A 21,681-nucleotide genomic window follows, 5' to 3' on the forward strand; every position below is an offset into this window, starting at 1 on the left:
GCGAGAACCCCTTCCACCACATGACCGTGCTGCAGACCCATATCCGGACCGGACAGTAGCCATACCATTCTCTTTCTCCAAGGTGCGCCTCCAAATATGTCATCCCATTAGGTAAGGAAGGCCGCAGACGAGCTGAAGAGGATTTTCTTATAGTTGGCGGACGAAATGTCCTGGTTGATGAGGGTCGGCCAGTTTTCGGATTATGTAAAGGATTAGGGCTCCTTGAGTAGATTATGATAAGAAATCATTGAAGGGCTGGTGGCCATACTATGAACGGGTCAAACGGAATGAGGAAGCACTTTACAAGGTCGTTGTCGGAAACCTTTTCGTCCCGTTGTGATAATAGAGACTCCATGATTCTTGTGGACTTCCGTCGGGGTGTTTCTATGGGATTGTATCTGCAGTAATTGTACAATTACCATATCAAATCTAGATGTACCAGAATAACTCTATACTTGAGTAGATCGGTGTTGGCAGTTGGATAAATATACATGTAGAGATAGCAGAAGTAAACACGGGTGTGCTTGACATTAGGTAAATGTGTGGCAAGTACCCCATGCTTCAGCTCGAAACCTTCATCTGCAACGCATTTGGCGTCGAATATGCGTCCTTGGTTGATCCCACACGTTCGCCTTTGCTCAGCAATAGATCCGTTGCTGAGGAGCAAGGGGTTCAGCTAAACTGTGTTCAATGCGGCCTTCTTTTTGATACTCTTCCAGCCCATTCCAAACGCCGTAGCCACACAACAGACACCGAGTGCAGCGGCCATGTAGAAGACGTGGCCCACACTTTGAGAGTACGCCTTCAGCACTCCCCCGAGCTCTGGTTCTGTGACCACGTTTCGGACGCCAGTTGCACCTGACGTGATTATTACCTGTGGGTCGATACCCGAGGCGTATTTGGGGATGAGGCTCCGGAGGCCATTAGAGAAGATCAAGTTCGCAAAGGTGAGGAATATTGCACCAGAAAGTGTCTGAGAAAACGTGATGATTGATAGAGCAATAGAGATCTGCGCAGGAGGGAGCGTATTCTGGACAGCAATCATCGGCTGCGTGTGGGCAAGGATACATCAGCAAAAGCCAGCTTGACCTGGTCAGGGAAGGGAACAAGCACACCGTTTGATATCCGGATCCCCGACCAGCGCCCACAAGGACCTGATACCCAACCCATTTGCCCGCAGGAGTGGCAGACGTCCATGTTGAGATCAACCCGTGGCCAACGGAAGTCGCTATCCCACAGAAGACTGCCCAAGGGAGATAATATCCCAGCTTTCCGACTATCAACCCAATTAGCGTCCTCGCTGCATACCAAAGCGTGGGCCGGACGCACTAAGAATCCCAGACAGCACCGAAAACAGCAGTTGGGATAATATACTTGGCAACATGTAAACCCCACTCATGAAAGGTGACACATCTCTCGTAGCCTGGAAGTAGACAGGGAGGTAATATGAAGCCGAAAGAGTCATGGCCGATATCAGCCACATCAAAAGGCAGCTTGCCCAAACCACGCGCATTCGAATCATAGACAAGGGTATCATAGCTGCCGCACCCTGACGGTATTCCCAGAGTACAAATAGAACAAAGGTACATGCTGATCCACAGAGTAGCCCGATCACTTTCGAACCGCCCCAAGGGAGGCCATTCTGTCCAAGCTCAAGAGCAAGGAGGAGTTGGATGGCGGCGGGAGCAAAGAGAGCGAAACCCACGATGTCTAATTTCCGCCAGACAAGCTGGCCAAGGTCGGTGATGGGAGGTTTCACGACCTGCTCAGGGATATCGGTAAAGGTAAGGAGGATCGCAACAGCTGCTCCCATGGGGAGGTTTATATAAAAACCTGTTTTAACGAACTGGGTTTAGAAGGTCTTGAGATGCCATGCCAGAGATGGGTCGACTGAATCACTCACACCATCTCCACGTCGTGTACTGCGTTAAGGCACCACCTAGAAGGGGACCAAATGCCACGCCAAGTTGGGCAACTAGAAAGATGTCAATGCAGTCAGTATTGATCTGCAGGAAGTGTCGGAAACAACAAGCACGGTCTCACAGCCCATTACCACGCCTACGAGTGCTGTGAATGTACGGATTCAGTAAAATGAAATGAAACGTTCATATGTCTGGTGGAGCCCTTACGCGGGGATTTATGCAGCGGTACAGAAGACGAAACAATTGTCAAGGAACCATTAATCAAGCCGGATGATCCGAGTCCCGCAACTGCTCGAGCGATGATCAGCATCTTGGAGGAGACTGCGATGGCACACAGCAGCGAGCCCACTTCAAAGGTGAACAGGAAGGCTAAGAACGTCCACTGGAAACGAATAGGGTGGGTTAGTCAACCTCCATTGACTGAGAAACCTGGAAGGGGAGTACTTTTAGACTAAAGTGGGTGTATATTCTCCCAGCGAGAGGCTGGAGGCAAGCGCTGTAAAAGTCCCCGAATAAGGTCAGTCGCATCCTCGGGGGAGCAGAGTCATTATACCTGGCAATCTGATATGAGCTACCATACCACCCCAAGTCCTCCAGAGAATGAAACCGCGTGGTGATCGATGGGATCGCCTGTTGATTCGGTCAACGATAAGTTCGTCTGGCTCATATCAACACTAACCGTGACAATAATCGAAGTATCTAGCAGAATCAGAAAGCAAACAGTTGTCACCGCCGTTATCACTACTGCAAGTCTGATGCCAGTAATATATTCTTGCTCTTTACTTTTGGCTGACTGCTGATCTGGTTCGGAATCTCCCCCATAGTCTGTGATGGACTGGCGAGTCGGCCGTGGAAGGATTGGTTTCATCGCTGGCATTGTTGTCGTGGCAATTATCCTTTCCTGAAGATCGAGATTGACCTGACATATTCCATGAAGAGCCCAGATAGCAGGGAGACCGTCCTCAGCGGGCGTCCCATTTATCACCAACAAGTCTTCGTCTGGATACTAGGCAATGCTACGGGGATCGGGATTGCGAAACCCGGCGGGTCAGCCATGGCGATAGCCAAGTAGATCTCACAGAAACCAAAAAGACTTGCAGTTTTCCTTATTGACGCAGGCTTAATTATATAACGGAAGGGAAGGTGGGACGTGTCGTGCGCTAAAGAGAGGAACCATATCTCGTTACCGACAGTCCTTGCACCTACGAAAGGGATTGAGATGGAGATCAATGACAAACAAAAATTAGTCAGCGATTTAATCCCGTCGGCGGATTTGGAAGCACAGAATTCCGGTCGAATTTCGACTCTCGCCCCAGTGTATCCCTTCTCATACTGAACGTAACATATCGCATCTTCATGTCCAATTCCGTATCCCCTCGACCGGCATTCAACCCTGAAATCCGCGCAAGGACGCCGGCCCCATATGGTCAAGCGTGCATCAATTGCGCCCGTGCTAAATGCAAATGCATACTCCTTGCTATTGGGAACCAGTGTGAAAGGTGGTGTTCTCAACCTGGTCCATGACTGAAGGAACATGTGCTGAGCAGAAAACAGATGTAATCGCCTGGGGAAGGACTGTAGACCTTCCCCCTCGCTCCGGCGGCGCAACAAAGGCTCGTCAAGTTCGAGGATCGCACAGGTCGAATCGAAACTCGACAGTCTTTTGTCTGTCCTACAAACAAACAGTAGAACCGGGTATCCTTCCCTGGATGCGAGAGAACGGTCGCTCCCAGACCAGTCGCCAGCCTCCCCACCCACACAAGCCCCCGGATTGAACCCATCTTCACCAAAAGACCGAAGGTTGCTCAGACCAATTCCCTCGGACACCTCGGTTCAAGTTCTCAATCGGTTTCGTCAAGAAAACCTGAAGTATCTGCCATTCATCTACATTCCGCCGCACATCACCCCCGAAGAACTTTACGAGGACAAGCCATTCTTCTGGGAATGCGTTGTCGCAGTCCTCACACCAAACCTAAAGGAGAGAGAAGCCCTTTTCATGAAAGTGCACGACACTATTCATCAGAAGCTTCTAGTGGAAGCCACCCCTAGCTTGGACATTCTTCTGGGCGTCATGACCTTCATGTCATGGTAGGTCGAACAAGCAACGTAGCATGACAGTCTCTAACTCGAGCATGTAGGAGAATATACTCGGCGAAGCCATTTCTCAATTTCTATAGTCATATCCTCACAGGACTCGTCTGCGATCTCGGGATTGACAAAGCTGCCTTCAGGGAGCAGCCTGTCTTGGAACGGTTTCATCGCGTGGTCGGTGTAAAAACGGAGACAGCGACAGGCAGAACCCTGGAGGAGCGGAGGGCTGTGTTAGGGTGTTTCTTAATCACTTCCAGGTTTGACTCCCAACCTCGAACCGGAATTACAGTCGGACGTGAGGAATGATTGTCGGTTGCCATAGTATTGCCTCCTGCATATTCAAGTGCGACGCCTTGCGCTGGACGCCTCACATGGAAGAGAGCCTGGAGGTTCTAACCAGAGCGAAAGAGTGTGTCGACGATGAGACGCTCGTTTGGCTGGTCAAGATTCAGTTGATGGTTGACAAAGCGTATCGTCTCCGTCGGGATGAGGAAGTCTACCTTTCCACTCCTCTTGTGATGGACCTTTTGCAATCACAACTGAGTTCGGTCAGAGGCCAGATACCGCTGCACCTCCAGCAAAGCAGTATGTCCCATACACGCGACCATTGATGCTGACCGTGCTGATTTCCATGGCCCAGGCCTCATTCTCATGTACCTCGCCAACGCCGAACTTGCGATCCACGAGCTCTCCATTCGAGTTCCCATGCCGTCCAATGACCCAGACCCTCAGGAGCTCAAAAGCCTCGATCTCTCTCTCCAGGCAGCCAAGTCATGGCTCGATGTGTGGCTCAGTGTTCCTCCGGAGCACTACCTGACCGTCTCTGCCGCCATTCTCTTCCAGCTCTGCCGGGCTTTGGTGAACCTTTACAAACTTTCCACTCTCGGAGAATCAGTTTGGGACAACAATGAACGTCAAAGCACCGTCAATCTGTTGCATTATCTAGACCTGTTGCAAGTCAATTTCAAACGGGCATCTAACCATCTCAACCAACCTGCGGACGTGAATATCTTTGAGAAAGGGGTAACAATGATATCTTCGATCAGACAACGTTGTGGTCTCGTACTAGCGGACACGTGGCACCCGTCCCCAGGAATGGCCGAAGTGACCTTCCAAGAGGCAGCAGATGCTTCCAACTTCTTGAGATGGGATCACGTCGATGATGCGTGGATGATGGAATATTTAGGATTCTTATAAGACACCAAGGTTCATCCATCTATGCGTAAGCATGGTAGGAATAGGATATGAAACCAACGAATCTAGATGCAACGACTCCGCCATAACTATCCTCTGTGGTATTGCTCAATCGCTTCCATCCTTTCTCTTGCTTCTATCTGTTGTGCATTGTCCTCGAGATGTTCAGCTAGTTCACCTAATCGCCTCTTCCAGAACCTCCTCCACCGTTCTAGACACAGCCTATTGTTAGCCCCATAAAACGAACAGTTGGCAGTTTTGAGGCGGTCGATATCTTCTACTGTATTAATTACAATGGCAATGGTGAGTTTTACCAGCATGAATGATCCTCCCACCCATCCCGTTGCCACAGCTACGTTGCACTCGAGAGTCAGCCCGTCATTCCTCTAGTGCTACCCGGAGCTCCCAAAGTAAAAATTACAGCCCACGAGATAGTGTGAAGATTCAACAGTCGGGCAGCAAACGTATTGAGGTTGGTCCACTCCAACGCCTCCTCGCTCGTAGGCATGCTATTGTCGTACGTTAGGGATACGTAATGCAACGTAATCCAGTAGTCAGATGATAGAGTGAGCAGGTAATGGTCCCTAAAGCTCAACTTACGGATCTAAGCCTCTCTCAGCTCTACGAGTCAGTCTTGCAGGGGTTGGTCATGAGGAATTTCGCGGGCGCCTTCGATGACAATATCACACAGCTGCCAGGAAAAAGGCCTCAAGGTCCTCGCTGTTCCCCATTTCTCCAAAACAGCCCATGTGGATGAGCCGGTCGATGGCATCTGCAGCAACTCACGCAGAGCCTGCATACGAATAAGGAGACTTTCAAGAAGTCAGACTATCTCCTGTTCCATCATGTCCATTTCATCGTGAATGTTTGTGGCACGGAGACATAAGACGTGGTGATTGTCATGGGCTAGTTAATCTGGAAAACCTGAGGAAAGAGATACTCCATAGAGTATATGATATCGAAGAGTGCCAAGAGCCGTTGGGATCGGGTATGTCTTGGCCTTTCGGCCAGACCAGGCCAGACGACGGGAATCCCAATCCTCTGTTTCATGATAATCTGATAGCATGCCACTTAAGGTTGACACTAGCCTGTGGGTCATCATATCTGGTCGATTTCCACGAGAATATGAAGAAAAGGTTTAGTACAGGAGTACAGGAGCCAAGGGAGACCCAGATGTAACCCAAGAATCAGGACGGTACCGTCATCTACGCGGTTGAATGGCGAGCGAGTAATAATTCGATTTCCGTCAGCCCCATCCTCCATCTCCACGGAAGCTCCTAACCCATATGCCTAGCAGGCCTTCAGGGATCTCCGGAGCGAACGATGTATTGGGCGAGTGATGACCATGGCCCCGATTCTAGCTGTTATGACCAATCCAAGGGATGCCCAGTATTGCCTCAACGTTCACCGAGTGGTGGATGATGCCAGCCGAATGAATCTTTATCCATAAGAGTAGAACCGTGCGGAGCGGATAAGTACAACGTGATGTTGCAGTGTATGTACAGGCCGTACTAACATTTGCTGGTCTGCAAGCCAAGACGGGACGTTCCTTTGGCTCATGTTAGACAAACACGTTGGAAGCACGGTCATTGGTAGTCTAGTGGATGGGTGAATGGGCCCAAACGACGTAGATTTAAAGGGTTAATAACTGAGGTAGGCTTGACGGAGGCCTATTTTGAAGCTGCTCCCAAGCCTCGCTATGTCTCTCAGACATATTCTAGAGATCCGTGCCGCTTTCACTCTGTTTCAAGTGTGTTTCTGAAGCATTGTGCATCTAGGGGGAGACTCAAAGTGGCCCTTTAACTGGAAGTGGATAGTATATATGCAGTTGCTTCACTATGGTACCAAAGTCAGACTGGTTGGCGCATATCAACGAGGTAGTTGTGGATTCGGCTTAGGTCCTTATTCTTCCGTTCCACTCATTTGGCATCATTCCATACTATTGTCGTAATCCTACTTAGGTCTAGATCTACAGAACCTGGACCCTAAGCCATGCCGGGCACTCGTAGCACAAGTATTTGTGCATCCCATGAAACGCCAAGCTTGGCCATCCTATGACTGATCCATAGGCCGACAGTACAGCCAGGACGTTCCCTCGTCAGGCCATCGGGAGCCCAACTGGCCGAACGTGTCGAATGCTCTGCCTCTCAGAAGAATGACAGACTGCTTGGTGCAGAAGATAAATAGGTCCTCATACCCCTCCTAAAGTGAACTATCACAGCTCTTATCCTCATTTTCAACAAACCCCTTTCAACATAGAATTGATAGGTATCCACGCGTTAAGGAAGATGTGGTTGTTTCATCTTGCAGCCCTCTTCGGCCTCGCGGCCGGGCTCCCTCACCCCGATGCTACCCCTGATCCATCGTTGATCGTGCCGCAAAATGCATGCCCTGATGGTTCTTCTTGCGCCATGAGTAGCTTGTCTCCGTTGATCGATCCACGGCCGCAGGTCGCGTACCAGAAGCGCCAGGCGTACTCTGACGATATCGATAGTGTCACCGTGCGGATGCATGTGGCTGACTCCTACTATGCTGGCACGGACTACCGTATCTTCTTTGCCTTTGGCGATGCCGAAAGCACGTTTGGGGGCATCTGGAGCCAGATATCCACTGTCCGGGAATTTGCTGATAGAGGCGTGCAACAGTATAATAATATACTGAAGGTCTTCGACGGGCCCTCCCGAGGTGATCAAGCAGAGGTCAAGTTCGACTTGACGAAAGCCTTTCAGAAGGACCGCGTGTCAGTGAGCGACCTAAGTAATGTCAGCATTGCTGTATTGCCGCCCTACGACCCTTCAGTAGGCACCCAGTGGTCAGCTGTCCTGCAGGGAGGGTTCAAAATCCAAGGTGAATCATCCTTCCAGTCTAATGTTTGTCCAATAATATTGACCCGACTCATCTCACACAGATATCACCATCACGGCACATCATGTCGGCTTAAGCCGCGACCTGCAGAACAAACAATTCAATGGGCTGAATGAATGGCTGACTCCAAAGCTCCAGTGGACTCCAGGTATAGGCCAGATCGTGTGGAAAGGGCAGCTGGAACTGGACAAATGGGTTGATCAAGACCAGAAACCCTTGAGCATTGACGAGCCAAGTACCGAAGCAGGTTCTTGTCCCCGGTTCTCCGGAAAGGGGGCAGTTATCGGTAAGCGGCAAAATGAAGGTGAGAATACGCCACCAGAGTGGGATGTGTGGGGGGCATTTGAAGAGGCCAAGAAGCATCTTGAGGCGAATACCCAAGTAGGACGTGAGTGATAAAGTTCCTAGACTAGAGTGGTGCTCGACTAACTCAACGTCCCCGTATACAGGGAATCGTTACCCACATCAGTTCAACAATCGCGAGGCGCTGCAGATCCCCGAGGAGTTTAGGAACCGACGTCTGCAGGAGTTTCCCATTCTGCGTGGACAGACTTACTCCGGCCAGGCCCCAGGAGCGATGCGTGTGATGTGAGTGCTGGTCCCCTTACTCGTCTAGTAGCCCTGAGACGCTGACATGAACGCTCCAGTCTCGCTCAGGTGGGTAATGATTGGATGCTTGCTGGCGTTATGAGACACCCAACAGGACGTGGCAATGCATTTGAGCTGTGTCAGGAATGGGGCAATGCTTATATGGCACAATGCTGGCCCAACGGGCTTGACACTCTTCAACATCTGGAGTATCCCGGGTGTGATCGTGCATAGGATGCTTCTTCCCCAAGAACATCTTGACCCTGGCTGTCTGTTATCCTGTCATTTCTATTCTCTCTTTCGTTTCGACAGCCAATGTGGGATTATACTTGTTATAGCTCATCAGCCTTAGCCTACCATGTTAGAACATACTGGCCGCTGTATCTTCAGCCTCGTGGATGAAGTTTAATTAAAATATTCTATAGATGTTCCAACCTACCGTGAAAAAAATGGGCCGGAAACAGACACTGAAACCTGACTACAATTATTGCCCTTGCGACGAGTTGTTCGAGACAGTATGGCAGCCCTCGACTTGCCTTCTATGGACGTCGAGTCTTGATCGAGAGCCAATGCAGAAGCTGGACGTACGATTTGATAGTAATGAATTCTACGCGCAATAGCATGGCTCTTTTTTGTGATCGGCAGCCCAGTAATACAGACACTGCTTCAATGAAGCAGCACCCTTCCTCATGTGACCTGGAACTTAAGGCGCGGTCGCCAGATAAGGATGTTTTCTGCGATCTACGCATCAGCCACGCATTCCTAACGCGATGTCGCTCTGTTATCTAGCCCATGAGTTCGGAAGAGCATACGATAGGAAGCCTATGGCGCGCCGCAACCCAAGCGCCAGGATGGGCTGTCAGACTCGGCGCAGATGGTTGGAGCGAAGATCCCACAGAGGTACAGTCTTCCCTGCCCACACTGTACTTGTACAGAGCCCGCTGACTCGTTGGCTGTATGACATTGTACATGGCAAAAGCCGCCGGGGGAGGGGGGGACAGGTTTTTCCTTGCCCTCACGGGACCACCGTCCTCCCAAGCCGCAAACGACGAACTTATGACTCCCATGACTATCTTGCATAGCATAACAAGCAATCCGCGTGCGACGGTTAATGATGTTCAGATAGTCCGCAACCCTATTCTCGATCCGATCCGGGAGCTCAACCGCGTAGCAGCTCCAATACCGCCTGTAATCCACCGAGACACGGAAAGGAGTGGTGATGGAGCATTGTAAGTTAGTCACCAGTGCGAAATCACTACAAACACGACTCCATGTTACGGCCCGAACGTTGGAATTCGCGTATCATACCAGTCTCGCCGATTATTTGACAACGTTCGCTGCCGGCGGATATATGTATATCCCCAAGGGGGGGGGGGGAAATCTACCTGCTACGCCTCAGCTGGAAGCGAACTGGATGCAAGTCCATCAGGTTGCCGAGCTATTCAGACCGGCAGACGTCCCTGATATCCGGAAATTTCGTGTAGGCGGGGTGCCACGCACTCCGGAAGGGGTCAAATCATGGGCACTATGACGGCATCCGATCGCCGTTTATGATCCTACACAATGCTCCATCATATACCACCAACCCTCTCGAAATCGACTCCCATCCCGACAACATCGGGTTCGCCAGTGAAGCTGCCTGGGTGGCAACCCCTCCGGTCGGGGAACGAAGGCCCCATTGTTGGCCGCAGGTGCTTGCACGACGAAACTCGATACGCGCTGCTTTCGTTGAACCAGGGGCTTGTTTACTGCCCTGGAGACGTTATGAGGTGTCAGAGCCCATGGAAGCCTAAGGCAGCAACCACGTGACCTGACCACAACACCAAGGAATCTCTGTAAAGTAGATTTAGACCTTAATACAATCAATCCAATACACGTGAGCTACACCAGCTCCATCATGAGGTATCAAGACGATAGATAGACCACGATACTATGGCTAAGAGAAGTGGAAGCGACCGCGAAAAGCGTACCTAAGTATCATTAGTTGCATCCTGTGGTCTTTCGGAAAGAGAGGAATGAAGTCTGTAAACAGAACACTACTTTCCTCGTTAGTCACGTGAATAACTGTGGCACTAATAAGAACGAGCAACCCCTTATTGCCACATAGTCCAAATCATGGCTGACGGCTGTGGTTGCAGATCGGTCGACCTATTCGGGCTTATATAAACACACAAGAGATCAGGAATCACTTACCTTGTAAGACAAACTATGACTCAATTCGGGGAACTGTCGCTCCAATAATATGCGTGTCTTGACTACTCCAAAGTTGCCGGTGACGGGATGGCGGCCCTAATTATATATAATTTTGCCAAGTTTACAATCTGCATGAAGCATCGCTTTCCCATGGTTTCTCGGAATGGCCATTCAACTTACACTCGTTCACATGAACACTCGATAGCTATCGGTGGGAATTTCTATCATCACCGTGAGAACATGTTGAACCCGTGGTTAGTCGTAGAACATAGGTCAGCCCAGGGTCACATGGTCTTTCCTTTTCTCCGCGATATTTACAACAGCAGAGGTGAGTCTCGTCCCTACAGACCTCCCTCGAATCAGCAAGGTTGTCACTGCGGGGATATGGAATTGTGGCACTTTTGGACCTTGTATTATAACCGCCCGACCGTTAGCTGATCCATGGTTCCTTGGGTCGAAGTTCGGTAGGAGAGCACGAGTTTGGTTCAGGTGCTTTACCAACTCCTCATGGACCAATCGATTCCAAAATACGGCTCTGTCTTGACGTCAGGAGCTCTCTTGGCTCTATACAAATTCTCCTCTCCTGTGATGGTGGGGAACCCTGTATTGTCGACTTTCTTTTCCCTCCACATTGAATCCGAACCCCTTACCACTAGAGAAGATGAACGCTGCAAAACCTCCAATCTCTTGCCCTAACATCTACCGCGTCCTCGTTCCCTCCGATGGGAGCATACAAATCGCCGCCAACGGAGCGAGCCTCCTCTTGAGAAACATGGTTCTCTGATGTCGACGGTAAAGAGTCCTGCCGAAGAGCTGATCCAACACTCGACCATCGACCAGGTCCAGAAGTACGTTATTGCCGCGTTCTGTGCGGTGGTCTGGTACAATGCTATTGAGCTGGTGGTGCTTTGCCTCATCACCTTTAAACGATACAGGGGGTGCTACTTCTGGAGTCTGTTCATCGCATCCGCGAGCCTGATCCCTCACGGCCTCGGGTTTATCTTCTTCATCTATCCGTTGGGGGTCAGCCCCTATATCTCGGTCACCCTGATTGTAACCAGCTGGTACTGCATGGTCACCGGTCACTCACTCGTTCTGTGGTCGCGGCTTCATCTGGTGCTCCAAGCACCCAGGTTGCTTCGTGCCCTCCTGGCCATCATTATCATCGACGCGGTCGCTTTTCACGTCCCCACCACCATCTGCCTATATGGAACGATATCGTCGGCGCCGGGCCATCCAAATCACTTTGCCAGGGGCTACCGAGTGATGGAGCACACACAACTCATCGGCTTCGCCGTGCAGGAGTCCGTCCTCTCCGGGTTATACATCTGGGAGACGGGGAAAATGTTGCGTCTCCGACAGGATCGCGTGCATTACGCTATTCTCATTCAGTTGCTGACGATCAATATCGTAATCTTGATTTTGGACGTGGCCGTCGTGGGGATCGAGTACGCCGGATACTACTCGCTCCAGGTGATGTTCAAGCCCGTCGCGTACAGCGTCAAATTCAAATTAGAATATGCGATCCTGGGCAAATTGATCCAAATCGCCCAGGCGTCCTCGTCCAGCCAGGATCCGCTCTCCTCGAGTTCGCGGGGACAGGAATGGTTCACCTCCGCAGGTCAGAGTGGCTCCGGCAGCAACGGGGCGCCGACGAGCGAGATAGTACGAGAGATCCCCCAAGAGACATTGTGTACGGGATTTTCGCGTCCAGATCGTATGGTATGTTAGGTCCGCACGAAAGACGACTCGTGTTTCTACCTGCTGCCAATCCTTATGGATGAAGTGTAGCGTGATTGCAGAGAATCTGGTGGATTATGGGTCGGACTGAGGGTGACAACCAATTCGTATGTTTGTATAGGCATCAAAAGAAAAAGAAATAAGATCCGTCCATCATTACTAGCTTCAACAAAAAGATTCTGGTGGCAGGGACCTCCTCATATAAACAGCACAAGACCAAATGCCTTCTAAGGGGACCGCAGGTTATTAATGATATCGCCGATGATGTCTGTTGATACGGAACATAACAACCTCTGAATAGAAAAAAAAACCCCCCCTATAAACGACCGTACTTAAAGACTCGATAATTGTCTTTGAATTGTAATGCTGTATCAGAATAATCTGGGAACCTTATCCCCTGCAACGTTGTTTCACAGCTGTGATGAAGCCAGCGAAGCTTTGGCACATCGCCATGCCGAAGCACCCGACTATGACACAAGCTGACCTGGTAGGAATATGCCCCACAAGAGCTATGTGGGATTGGTTCTCTATCAGAGTAGTCTCATCTAGTTCGATGTCCATTTGAAACCATCTGTCTGGCAGCGGTTGCCCCTGGATAGACGCCGGCAAGGTAGAAGCCTGCCCAGAAGTTGAAAAGCAGAACGCCATCGCGATCACCGTCTTCCGGAGGAATAACATAGTAGTGGATACCGTTGATAACAACAAGGCCGACCAGGCAACGAATTAAGATAATAAAGCCAGTTCGGCATGGCTGGAGAAGATGCTGATTGCTCCCTGGCAATCCTGACAAGCCTTGGCTTTTATATCATAAGCCTTCTGGGTGGATGTGCTGATTCCTAGCTATCGTTATGAGACAGGTATACATAGTAGTGTTCAGATATGAAGCCCGAGGTAGTGCTAACAACATCTAACGAGAATTGGTCGTAAATGAGAAAGCAAGTTGATCTGCTCGTGAATGTGTTTTGTCAAGCGAGCGTGCCGGAGCAGTTCGAGGCCTGCACCCCGATATGCTTACAACCCTTCAAAGCGGCTAAAATAAATTTTGGGTTCAAGCACATCTCTAATACTGGCCTCGAGTGCTGGGCCGGTTTGCATGGCAAGGGGAACGAGTCGTACTTTCCTCGAGTCGGAAGCCAAAGCCCATTGACTGTTGATCGTGAAGAGCTGTGATGGCCTGGCTTTCATTAGGATGGAAACGTTGCATATTGTACAACGAGGCCTTCTATTGAGTGTAGAAATAACCTGTGTTGTCAAGTATGTAGGATATCAACTGCACTCATCCAAAGGGGCTTACATTTTACGTTGCAGAGTCTACGTTGGTCTCTACTATATAACAAAGAATATGGAACCATCAAGAATGTATAGGTGTCTTATTGACTCCATGGAAGAGTTCCGTAGAAGTGGCATCCCTATTGAACCTTTCCTCTCGAGTCAACGGGCCAGATCTCCTCAATGACCCCTTTTCGATGGGCATAGTAGAAGTCATGCAGATTGATAGTTGGATCGATGTGACTGGGGATCATTTCAACCCGGTCGCCCACGTCTAAAGCTGGGGTTCCCTCCTCCCAGCTCAGGGCGCCATGCTCATCGCCTAAGTTCTGGTGCTGGTACCGCGGGTCCTTGCATTCCGCCAGCCCACTGTCAGTCGTTAAGGACTTCAGGCCGGTGTCGATGGTCACCTGCCGGTCACCTTGCTTGCTGATGACGGTAGACAGCAAGGTCAGGCTGTTGGAATAGAAGGTTCCGACCGCGTTGCGGTAGTCGGTATCCATAAAAATGAAGGATCCCGGCTGTAATTCAGTCACTCCAGTCACGGAGGCGCAGAATTCAGCCGTGCCCGTCCCACCGGTCGTGACGACTTGAATGTCGAATCCTTCGTTGCGGAGTAGCTCCGCCGTGGCCGTGAGGGTTCTCATCGACTCGAGACATTGGCTCTTGCGCTCCTCACGGCTGTGCAAATGCTGTAAATGGCCCTCGTATCCCTGAACGCCGATCAGGCGCAAGTGGCGGAGGGAGCCGATGTGGCTTGCGAGAGCCAGAGCCGTTTCCGCATTGGCCACGCCCGTGCGATGAAGTCCCACATCCAGATCGATGAGGACGGAGATGGGCTCTGCGATCCCCGCCTGTGCCAGCGCCTTGTCAATGGCCGTGGCCCCCACTACACTGTCGACCACGATCCGAATGCTGGGATGTGTCCGGAAGAGTTCGACCAGCCGCTTCACCTTCTGCGGACCAATAATTTCCGTAGTGATCAGAATATCGTCAAATCCGGCGGCGGCGACGACCTCGGCTTCCGACACCTTTGCCACGCAGCAACCTTTCGCTCCCGCTGCGGTGAGCTTGCGAGCGAGGGCGACGCTTTTCGTCGTCTTCAGGTGTGGGCGAATGTTTAAACCAGTGGGCAGAAGAGTGTCAAAAAGCTTCTTGATATTGGCTTCCATGAGGTCGAGGTCGACGATCATGGAGGGGGTGTCCAGGCTGTCCAAGTGGTCGCCGACCCGTGGGGAATACATGTTGTGCTTTCTTGGACTGGTATGGTATGAGCTCAAGGAAGTAAGCTACACTTGAAGTTGTAGGGAGAAACCGGCAGGGGGGCAATAAATATGCAAGTCATCGAGTTGAACCCCCACGTATTGGGCACGGACGTACGATCAACCCCACGATCACTTTATGTCCGAGCGCTAGATGAGTACTACTACCTTTCAATCAACGATAATCCTACCCTACCCCGCGCATAATCTATTTGTCATGAGCTGACTAAACTTTGGGTTGAAAGATCGACTCGATAATTCCAAAATCAAGCAATTCCCATTCCAGGAAAGCCAGCCCTAGAAGCCAGCATTATCTGTGCCTCCTAGTTAAACACTGCAGGCTTGCCAGGGGCGAAGGAAGATAGAATAAATTCACATAACGCAATGTAATCGATTCATAACACGAACACTAAGATGACAAGCAAATTTCGGCTGGTGTCGAGACAGCGATTTTACACGAAGGATGGTTTTCTGTAGAAGAGGAATAGAGCACTTCCACGGCCCGCTGACCCGTATCTTCGGGAGATACGCGATCTGCCTTCCCCCCTAATACTTCAGCGTGGTCAATAACACTGAGGGTGGCTGTGCCACTCAATCCACTCCTTCTTACCCCTGCTATAGTCGCGGGAGGGTATGTCGATTTGGTGTGTTTTTAATTGAACATCATTCGAAGCCCAGCTAGTAATAGCCTGTTCCTTCCTTGTCGCATCCCACTGGAACCAGATATTTGCGTCGAACTTGTAGATCTTCTGGTAGACAAAGATCTCCTCAACAAATGGTTTCACGTCCACGTTCACCTTAGAATTTTGGCGGTTGCGCTAGTCTTGTCCGTAGAGAATTTCTTTGCAGGCAAATCCGTACCATCATAGGTGATCTGAAGATTATCGAAGATCGAGCCAATCCCGAGAAATCTAACTGTCCCTCTTACTGCAGCGAGTAGCGATATGCAATGGTATGCGTTGGCTCGTAGCCGAGCTTTGGTAGCTCGACTTTAGGGTCCATTTAAAGCCCAGACAACGCAGGTCGATTGTTTTATATGCTGCCTGTTCTCCTGGAATACTCCACGGCGCCGTTTTCTGTTGCTTGACAAGGCTGTCTGGGGCTTCGTATTCTAAAGACAGCACCATTGCAAGGATTGCTTCGACCCCATCCGTGGAGGTGTCAGCACCGTCCCATTATGAATCAACAAGGAGTTTTCGTTTAGGACAGTCGGCATTCTCAAATGATAAATTCGATGATTGACTACGTTCATTATTAGTGAATCTTGAGGCTTGTAGTCGTCGATCATCCTCGGGCTCATCTGCTATTCGATGGAAACTTCTATTTTCAAGCTCAAGCAGTTGGTTCATACTCGCGGCAGCATAGGTAGTTCCGGCTAGATGGTCAATCACGGTGATATAATGCCTACACCGGGAAGAACGGTACTCTACACGAGCACAGAGCTGGAAGGAGAAGTAGTCCATGGCCTGTCGGTTGTAGGTCCGGGCTTAGTATTAATACTAGGACCTTTGACTTCAGTGAATTTCGTCAAGTTGGCTTAATACATTGTATTGCCGGTCGTAACCATCCGTATCTCCCCCGCTTCCGGTGGACTGGACCATGTCGCCTCCAAGTCTCTTTGCAGATATCGTGCATATTGATCCATTGACGATCATATCCCATAGTATCGATCTGCCCCATTGAAGTAACGTTACCTCCACAGAATGGATGGAAACATATCCATATCGTCATCCGTCCTGCCGGCCCAAACGCAATTACAGGAATCTACGCATCACTGGAACTTTAGAGATGACGTGCTCTGTGAGGTACGTTCTGCTTGGTCCTTCACACATGTTACATTCCACATAAAGAGCAGCGACCGCTTCTGGTCAAAGGTGTTTCCTGTATTCTGTTGGTAGGATGTATTCCCCGTTCCGCTCTTAGCCCATTTCCTCACTAGAAAAAGCAACAAGTAAAAAAAAATAAAGATGATAAAAATGAGTAAGGGACATGGCATTGGCTAGCACTACAAATATAGGGTGGCATCCCTCACGACCGTTTCACGCTGCCAGTCCTCCCTCAATCCTGCTTTGGCTCACAGCCATAACGATAGACCGACAATCTTTTGCATTGCACCGAAAATGTCTAATGAATTAGACCATAAAGGGAAGCCCTCCCAGGTCAAGACGAGCCTCGTATTGCTAAGGTTTGACGACTCCCAGAAAACATCCTCCCAGTTTGCTACGGTCGTTTTAATGAAAACATCGAAGTAAAGAAGTTGGGTTAAATACGCGATGAGCTGTTGAAGCAGAAGGGTTTGGACAAAGGACAGTGAGCGCGCATGCCAAAGATTCTTGTCTATTTACTGTATCCTGCCAAGGACTCTCATGGCTGTGCCCGATATTCCTCTAGTCACTGGTGCAGCTTCTGCATTAAAGATGGGGCGAAGCTACAAATGCTAAGAGATTTGAGGCTATCTGGACCTCGGTGGCCGGCAGCGGGACAGTGAAGGAAACACGGTGGGCAAGAAACCTACTATGTTGGTGTCATTAATGTCCGATGATTCTCATGTACTAAAAGCTTGAGAATGAGAAGACCAAGAATAACGAACCGAAAAAGGTAAGGCTATCCTACCCGCCTATATGGCTCCGTACTTGACCAGTCCAGGACGTGATTATATGGAAGATGTCCCAGAGCTGACCCCTGAACTAGATAAACCGCATATTTCTAGGCTCACTGTCACGTATATTTCAAATATATAAAGCTCCTACCGGGAAGCGACTCGAAAAAATGCGGTTTTCGAATCATTTTTGAGCAAGGAGCTTATCATTACCCCAGTACGAATGCGTCGACTTCCTCACCAAAGCTGTGACTTTTTCCTTTCTAGGGAAATAAGCCAAGTTTCCTTGAAGCGACCCAGGGGGAGAAACTCCGAAGTCTATTTAACACCTCAAGTCGGAATGCATTAAGCAGTGGGAGCAATATGTACGTTCCATGGATAGTATCTATATCGTTTCCAAAACTAACAGAGGCCCAGTTATGCCGCCTACATGTCCGAGAAAGGTTGGCAAGTTGTGGTGCACAACAACAGCCCTATCTATGGACAAACACGGTCGACTGTGGCTGGAGTTGAAGCCAGCGGCTCATCCGGGTACATCTGGTCCCCTAAAATCGCACACGGGAAGAAAGTAATGAACATTGCCGATATATAGTACAATCAGCTTTCAAAGTCAAGGCGCAGGCTATTGAAGGCTATGGTCCTCCAGCCTCGGTCAGGGCGCTGCCGATATGAAATTCCGCATCCCACGCTTCCAGATCGTTGACGCGGCGCAAGTTGATAGCGAATCCGGAATTATCACCGAATGCGAAAGGGACACGGGATTTCTGAGACAGCATCCAAACATCGAAACACTGGATTAGTTCCATGCGAAATATGGACAGTGCATTTCTCACTCTAACAACGGAACTGGCTGATATCATTATAGGCGATAAATTTGTCCAATGCGTGCGGCTGGGAGGTTAGTTGTATTCTATTGAAGACTTCCAACCTGACAACAACCTACATTTGGATAAACTGGATGTAATTGCCAATCAAGTCTTAAGGCTGATGCTAGTTATTTTCTTCCTACTGAAGCGGATTGTTACATATGTGAGACGATTTGGGTGTTTTCAAGAACACATATGTATGGAATTTGTTACACTCTGCGTAGGTTGCCCCTTTTTATTACTATAACCCGGCACTTGGGTCATTGCAGAAGTCTACAACGAAAGACGCGCATTCGGATGCAGCGCAATCCTATCAGCGAGTTATGGTGAGTGCTCCTCTGCGTCGACGTCGGAGAGGACAGATGTACCATCTCGTATATATGTACAACAAATCCGGAGATATTGACACCTCGGTCTGCTCCACGTTACCCCGGGCGATCTGAGCACCTCTCTGCTCGGACTGGAAAGCTGGAAAATGCTACCACATCCTAGCTCCTCTACCCTCGGGCTGGGAACACTTCCGAATACATGAGAAGAGTGGAGATGAGGCATACCTTTCCATATTCGACTAAAATGATCCGCCAAATCGACTGCGAAGAGAGATCACTAGTATCGTTGTTGATATTTTTCTGCCACCGCAGGACGGCGTTTTAGCGATATATTCTGATTATTACTCCAACGATTTATAGGTCAGAACCTTGCTTCCTTTGTCGAAGCTGGTCCGGACGAGGTACTAGTAGAGAGTGTACAATTACAACATGAGGAACCTTATACGTAATGCGAAGCTTCATGATATAACTGATCCCGCGAGTTATTGTTGTGAAGTTTTACGGCTCTCGGATAAAGCGCAAGAAGCTTGTGGCGTCTTGGCCTTATTGATGGAATTGCGTATTTCTCGTGTTTTCTTTGATTCCATTCAAAGTTTAAACTAAACACGAATTGAAGACGTAGCTCTTCTCACTCAACTGCAATTATAAGCCCGGGCAGAAGTTCAACTTGTCCTGGGGTCTCTCCATGAAAGGTGAGCCTGACCACTGGTTCCCCTTCGTCCCCTTCGTTTGCAGAAAGGGAGATGTTGTGCTTCCCAACGCTCGACCCTGAGGGAACCTCATAATGCCAATTTAGAGGTGGTAATCCCGTTGAACCTGCCGGAGGGTAGATTGCATCGTATACTGTCGACAGGTCGGACAGCTGTGCCTCAGGCACAGACACCGAGAGCGAAGATATTCCTAGTACCCCACTGGGATGCTGGGTCAGATCTGGCTGCTCTTGGTAGGGTACCCGCAAGTGTCGAGGGGTTCTGTCGAGGCACCAAAATGGCAGACTCCCCGGGGAGATTGCATTGCCCTGGGCGTCTCTCGCCGCGCTGACAACCCATTCTAAAATGGCTCCGTCGTCCCTCTTTCGACCGCCTGCAACCGGGTTTTGGTAAGAAATGACCGCGTTTGAAGCGAGAACGCGCTGCTGGACGGCAGCGAAATCCCTTTCGCTGGGCAACGTCAGCGCCCAGTCAATGATTGTGTTTTCCTTCCGACTGCCCCAGCGATGCTTTCTGCGCTGCTCGGGATCGGCATCTTTGGCAAACGCGATGAGCTCGATGTAGACCCCATCGGGGAGCAGGATCAGCCTGTTTGAGGTGAGCCCATCCGCATGGGTCCCGCCCGGAGCGACGAAGAAGAGATGCTGGAGGCGATCGGATAGGGTGAGGAGAGTGTCATGAGAGATGAGAACGACGATATGATCAAGACTTGGACGTGACATAATTTACTATTGAAACATAGGCAATTGGGATTGTAAAGTTACTCCATAAATCTTTAGGATATGCAGGCGTTGGAAGATCCAAAGGTGGAAATGAGGGGAATGTTCATTATTTATATTGAATCATCCAACCCTCGTATTATGTGACCGTAGATATATCGACGCTATTCCCATCCTAGTTTAGAACCCCCACAATATCCTAAGCTATCCTCTCATATCTTTACGGTGTTTAGATAGAGCCATCTCCTTGATTGAATCTTCACCATAACCCCTTAAACTGACCTTGAGGGCCTAGTAATGTTGGTAAGCCTGTCGCTATACATAGTCAGTGCCTGGGTCCCGAAGATGTCGAGATACTATTGATTACCCGTTTAGTTTCTTGATGCGGGCCTCCAGCCCATCATGAGAGCAATCCCTCGAGTTCCATATGTCCTTGTGATACACAACCTTCTCATTGGGCTCGTTGCCTTCTAGCGTGAGGCTGATGAGACTGTTTGCGGACTTGGCCACATGGATGCCGGCAAAGGTGTACCTCTGCCGCTGCCTTCCACACCAGCTCGTGCTCAGTCGACGACGTGATCTCCGTAGCCAGAGTTTCGGACTTGGCGAACAGTTTCGGAACCCCTTGCCACTGTCCGGCGATCTTACACCTATGGTTTATTTATTTCAACGGTGGTCTCGTTAAAATCCCGGGCGTCAACAAACACCGTGTGTCGCAATAGCTGAATGGGTCATCGTAGATTGCCTGCTCCCCATAGACCTTCATGTCGTCTTTTAAAGCACCGCCGCTGTAAAAGGCAATAATATTCCTCTGGATGGACCCCTGGTGGGGGTGAAATAGTCGTGGAGCTTCCGGGGTGCGGCTCGTAGTCCATGTCGCCCTAGATGTTCCGGAGCCGTTGGGGTCCGGATGTGGGAATGTTGGAGACAGCATATTGTGGAAATCCAGGTTATGAAGAGGAATCGAACAATCCTAGGCAAAGTGCAGTGCACAAGGCGTTGTACATTCAGAAGAGTTCGCAAAGGATGGCTCCATTATCAAGCAAGATAGAGTCCAATGATGTCAGCCACTCCAGCCCCAAGAGATAATGTTTAATCCCGACGGCCACGTCGCATGGCTTCTAGGCTGATTCCTCACTCTTGCGCATTGTAGAGCAAGAGAGACTTCTCCGATATTAGGACTTCCTGCATCTTGACATCTCTTAACATTTCTTCGCATTGCAGGACTGGTGCGAGAAAGCAAATTGGTGACAATATCTCACTGCAAAGGGCAAATTATGAGACCCCAATATCAAAACCAGCCCCAATCTTTCTGGCTGTGTGTTGATGCGTAA

General features: G+C 49.8%; 8 protein-coding genes across 8 annotated transcripts; 4 read left to right on the top strand and 4 right to left on the bottom strand.

Annotated features, from left to right (window-relative positions):
* Nucleotides 1-395: 395 nt before the first annotated feature.
* BDW43DRAFT_286043 (MDR family MFS transporter) lies at nucleotides 396-3,092 on the bottom strand. Its single transcript, XM_032043010.1, has 9 exons — nucleotides 2,602-3,092; nucleotides 2,476-2,552; nucleotides 2,367-2,418; nucleotides 2,130-2,304; nucleotides 2,044-2,067; nucleotides 1,904-1,975; nucleotides 1,330-1,833; nucleotides 1,116-1,276; nucleotides 396-1,048 (listed from the first exon to the last, which is right to left on the bottom strand). The coding sequence occupies exons 1-9, from the start codon at nucleotides 2,797-2,799 to the stop codon at nucleotides 677-679; spliced, it is 1,635 nt and encodes a 544-aa protein (XP_031897133.1). The 5' UTR covers nucleotides 2,800-3,092; the 3' UTR covers nucleotides 396-676.
* An 83-nt stretch (nucleotides 3,093-3,175) lies between these two features.
* On the top strand, nucleotides 3,176-5,459 carry BDW43DRAFT_286056 (uncharacterized protein). The gene is made up of 4 exons (XM_032043011.1): nucleotides 3,176-4,010; nucleotides 4,061-4,270; nucleotides 4,336-4,598; nucleotides 4,654-5,459. Exons 1-4 carry the CDS (start codon nucleotides 3,919-3,921, stop codon nucleotides 5,208-5,210), a joined length of 1,122 nt encoding a protein of 373 aa, XP_031897134.1. The 5' UTR covers nucleotides 3,176-3,918; the 3' UTR covers nucleotides 5,211-5,459.
* Nucleotides 5,460-7,589: 2,130 nt separating this feature from the next.
* Nucleotides 7,590-8,894, top strand: BDW43DRAFT_302564 (Ribonuclease/ribotoxin; the record flags this gene model as incomplete). Its single annotated transcript, XM_032045263.1, has 5 exons — nucleotides 7,590-7,604; nucleotides 7,679-7,969; nucleotides 8,211-8,460; nucleotides 8,522-8,660; nucleotides 8,720-8,894. 5 exons carry the CDS (start codon nucleotides 7,590-7,592, stop codon nucleotides 8,892-8,894), a joined length of 870 nt encoding a protein of 289 aa, XP_031897135.1.
* A 364-nt stretch (nucleotides 8,895-9,258) lies between these two features.
* BDW43DRAFT_286064 (uncharacterized protein) lies at nucleotides 9,259-9,795 on the top strand. Its single transcript, XM_032043013.1, has one exon. It carries the CDS (start codon nucleotides 9,431-9,433, stop codon nucleotides 9,740-9,742), a length of 312 nt encoding a protein of 103 aa, XP_031897136.1. The 5' UTR covers nucleotides 9,259-9,430; the 3' UTR covers nucleotides 9,743-9,795.
* A 1,841-nt stretch (nucleotides 9,796-11,636) lies between these two features.
* On the top strand, nucleotides 11,637-13,763 carry BDW43DRAFT_314173 (uncharacterized protein; the record flags this gene model as incomplete). Its single annotated transcript, XM_032047750.1, has 2 exons — nucleotides 11,637-12,575; nucleotides 13,530-13,763. The coding sequence occupies 2 exons, from the start codon at nucleotides 11,637-11,639 to the stop codon at nucleotides 13,761-13,763; spliced, it is 1,173 nt and encodes a 390-aa protein (XP_031897137.1).
* An 88-nt stretch (nucleotides 13,764-13,851) lies between these two features.
* BDW43DRAFT_286066 (DSD1 family PLP-dependent enzyme) lies at nucleotides 13,852-15,153 on the bottom strand. The gene has a single exon (XM_032043014.1). The coding sequence runs from the start codon at nucleotides 15,104-15,106 to the stop codon at nucleotides 14,003-14,005; it is 1,104 nt and encodes a 367-aa protein (XP_031897138.1). The 5' UTR covers nucleotides 15,107-15,153; the 3' UTR covers nucleotides 13,852-14,002.
* Nucleotides 15,154-19,533: 4,380 nt separating this feature from the next.
* On the bottom strand, nucleotides 19,534-20,423 carry BDW43DRAFT_167781 (VOC family protein). Its single transcript, XM_032038693.1, has one exon. The coding sequence runs from the start codon at nucleotides 20,348-20,350 to the stop codon at nucleotides 19,547-19,549; it is 804 nt and encodes a 267-aa protein (XP_031897139.1). The 5' UTR covers nucleotides 20,351-20,423; the 3' UTR covers nucleotides 19,534-19,546.
* A 196-nt stretch (nucleotides 20,424-20,619) lies between these two features.
* On the bottom strand, nucleotides 20,620-21,281 carry BDW43DRAFT_302568 (uncharacterized protein; the record flags this gene model as incomplete). The annotated part of the gene is made up of 4 exons (XM_032045264.1): nucleotides 20,620-20,662; nucleotides 20,715-20,848; nucleotides 20,880-20,997; nucleotides 21,055-21,281. The coding sequence occupies 4 exons, from the start codon at nucleotides 21,279-21,281 to the stop codon at nucleotides 20,620-20,622; spliced, it is 522 nt and encodes a 173-aa protein (XP_031897140.1).
* Nucleotides 21,282-21,681: the final 400 nt, after the last annotated feature.

This window comes from Aspergillus alliaceus (genome assembly GCF_009176365.1).
Source record: "Aspergillus alliaceus strain CBS 536.65 unplaced genomic scaffold BDW43scaffold_44, whole genome shotgun sequence".
Lineage (NCBI taxonomy): Eukaryota > Fungi > Ascomycota > Eurotiomycetes > Eurotiales > Aspergillaceae > Aspergillus > Aspergillus alliaceus.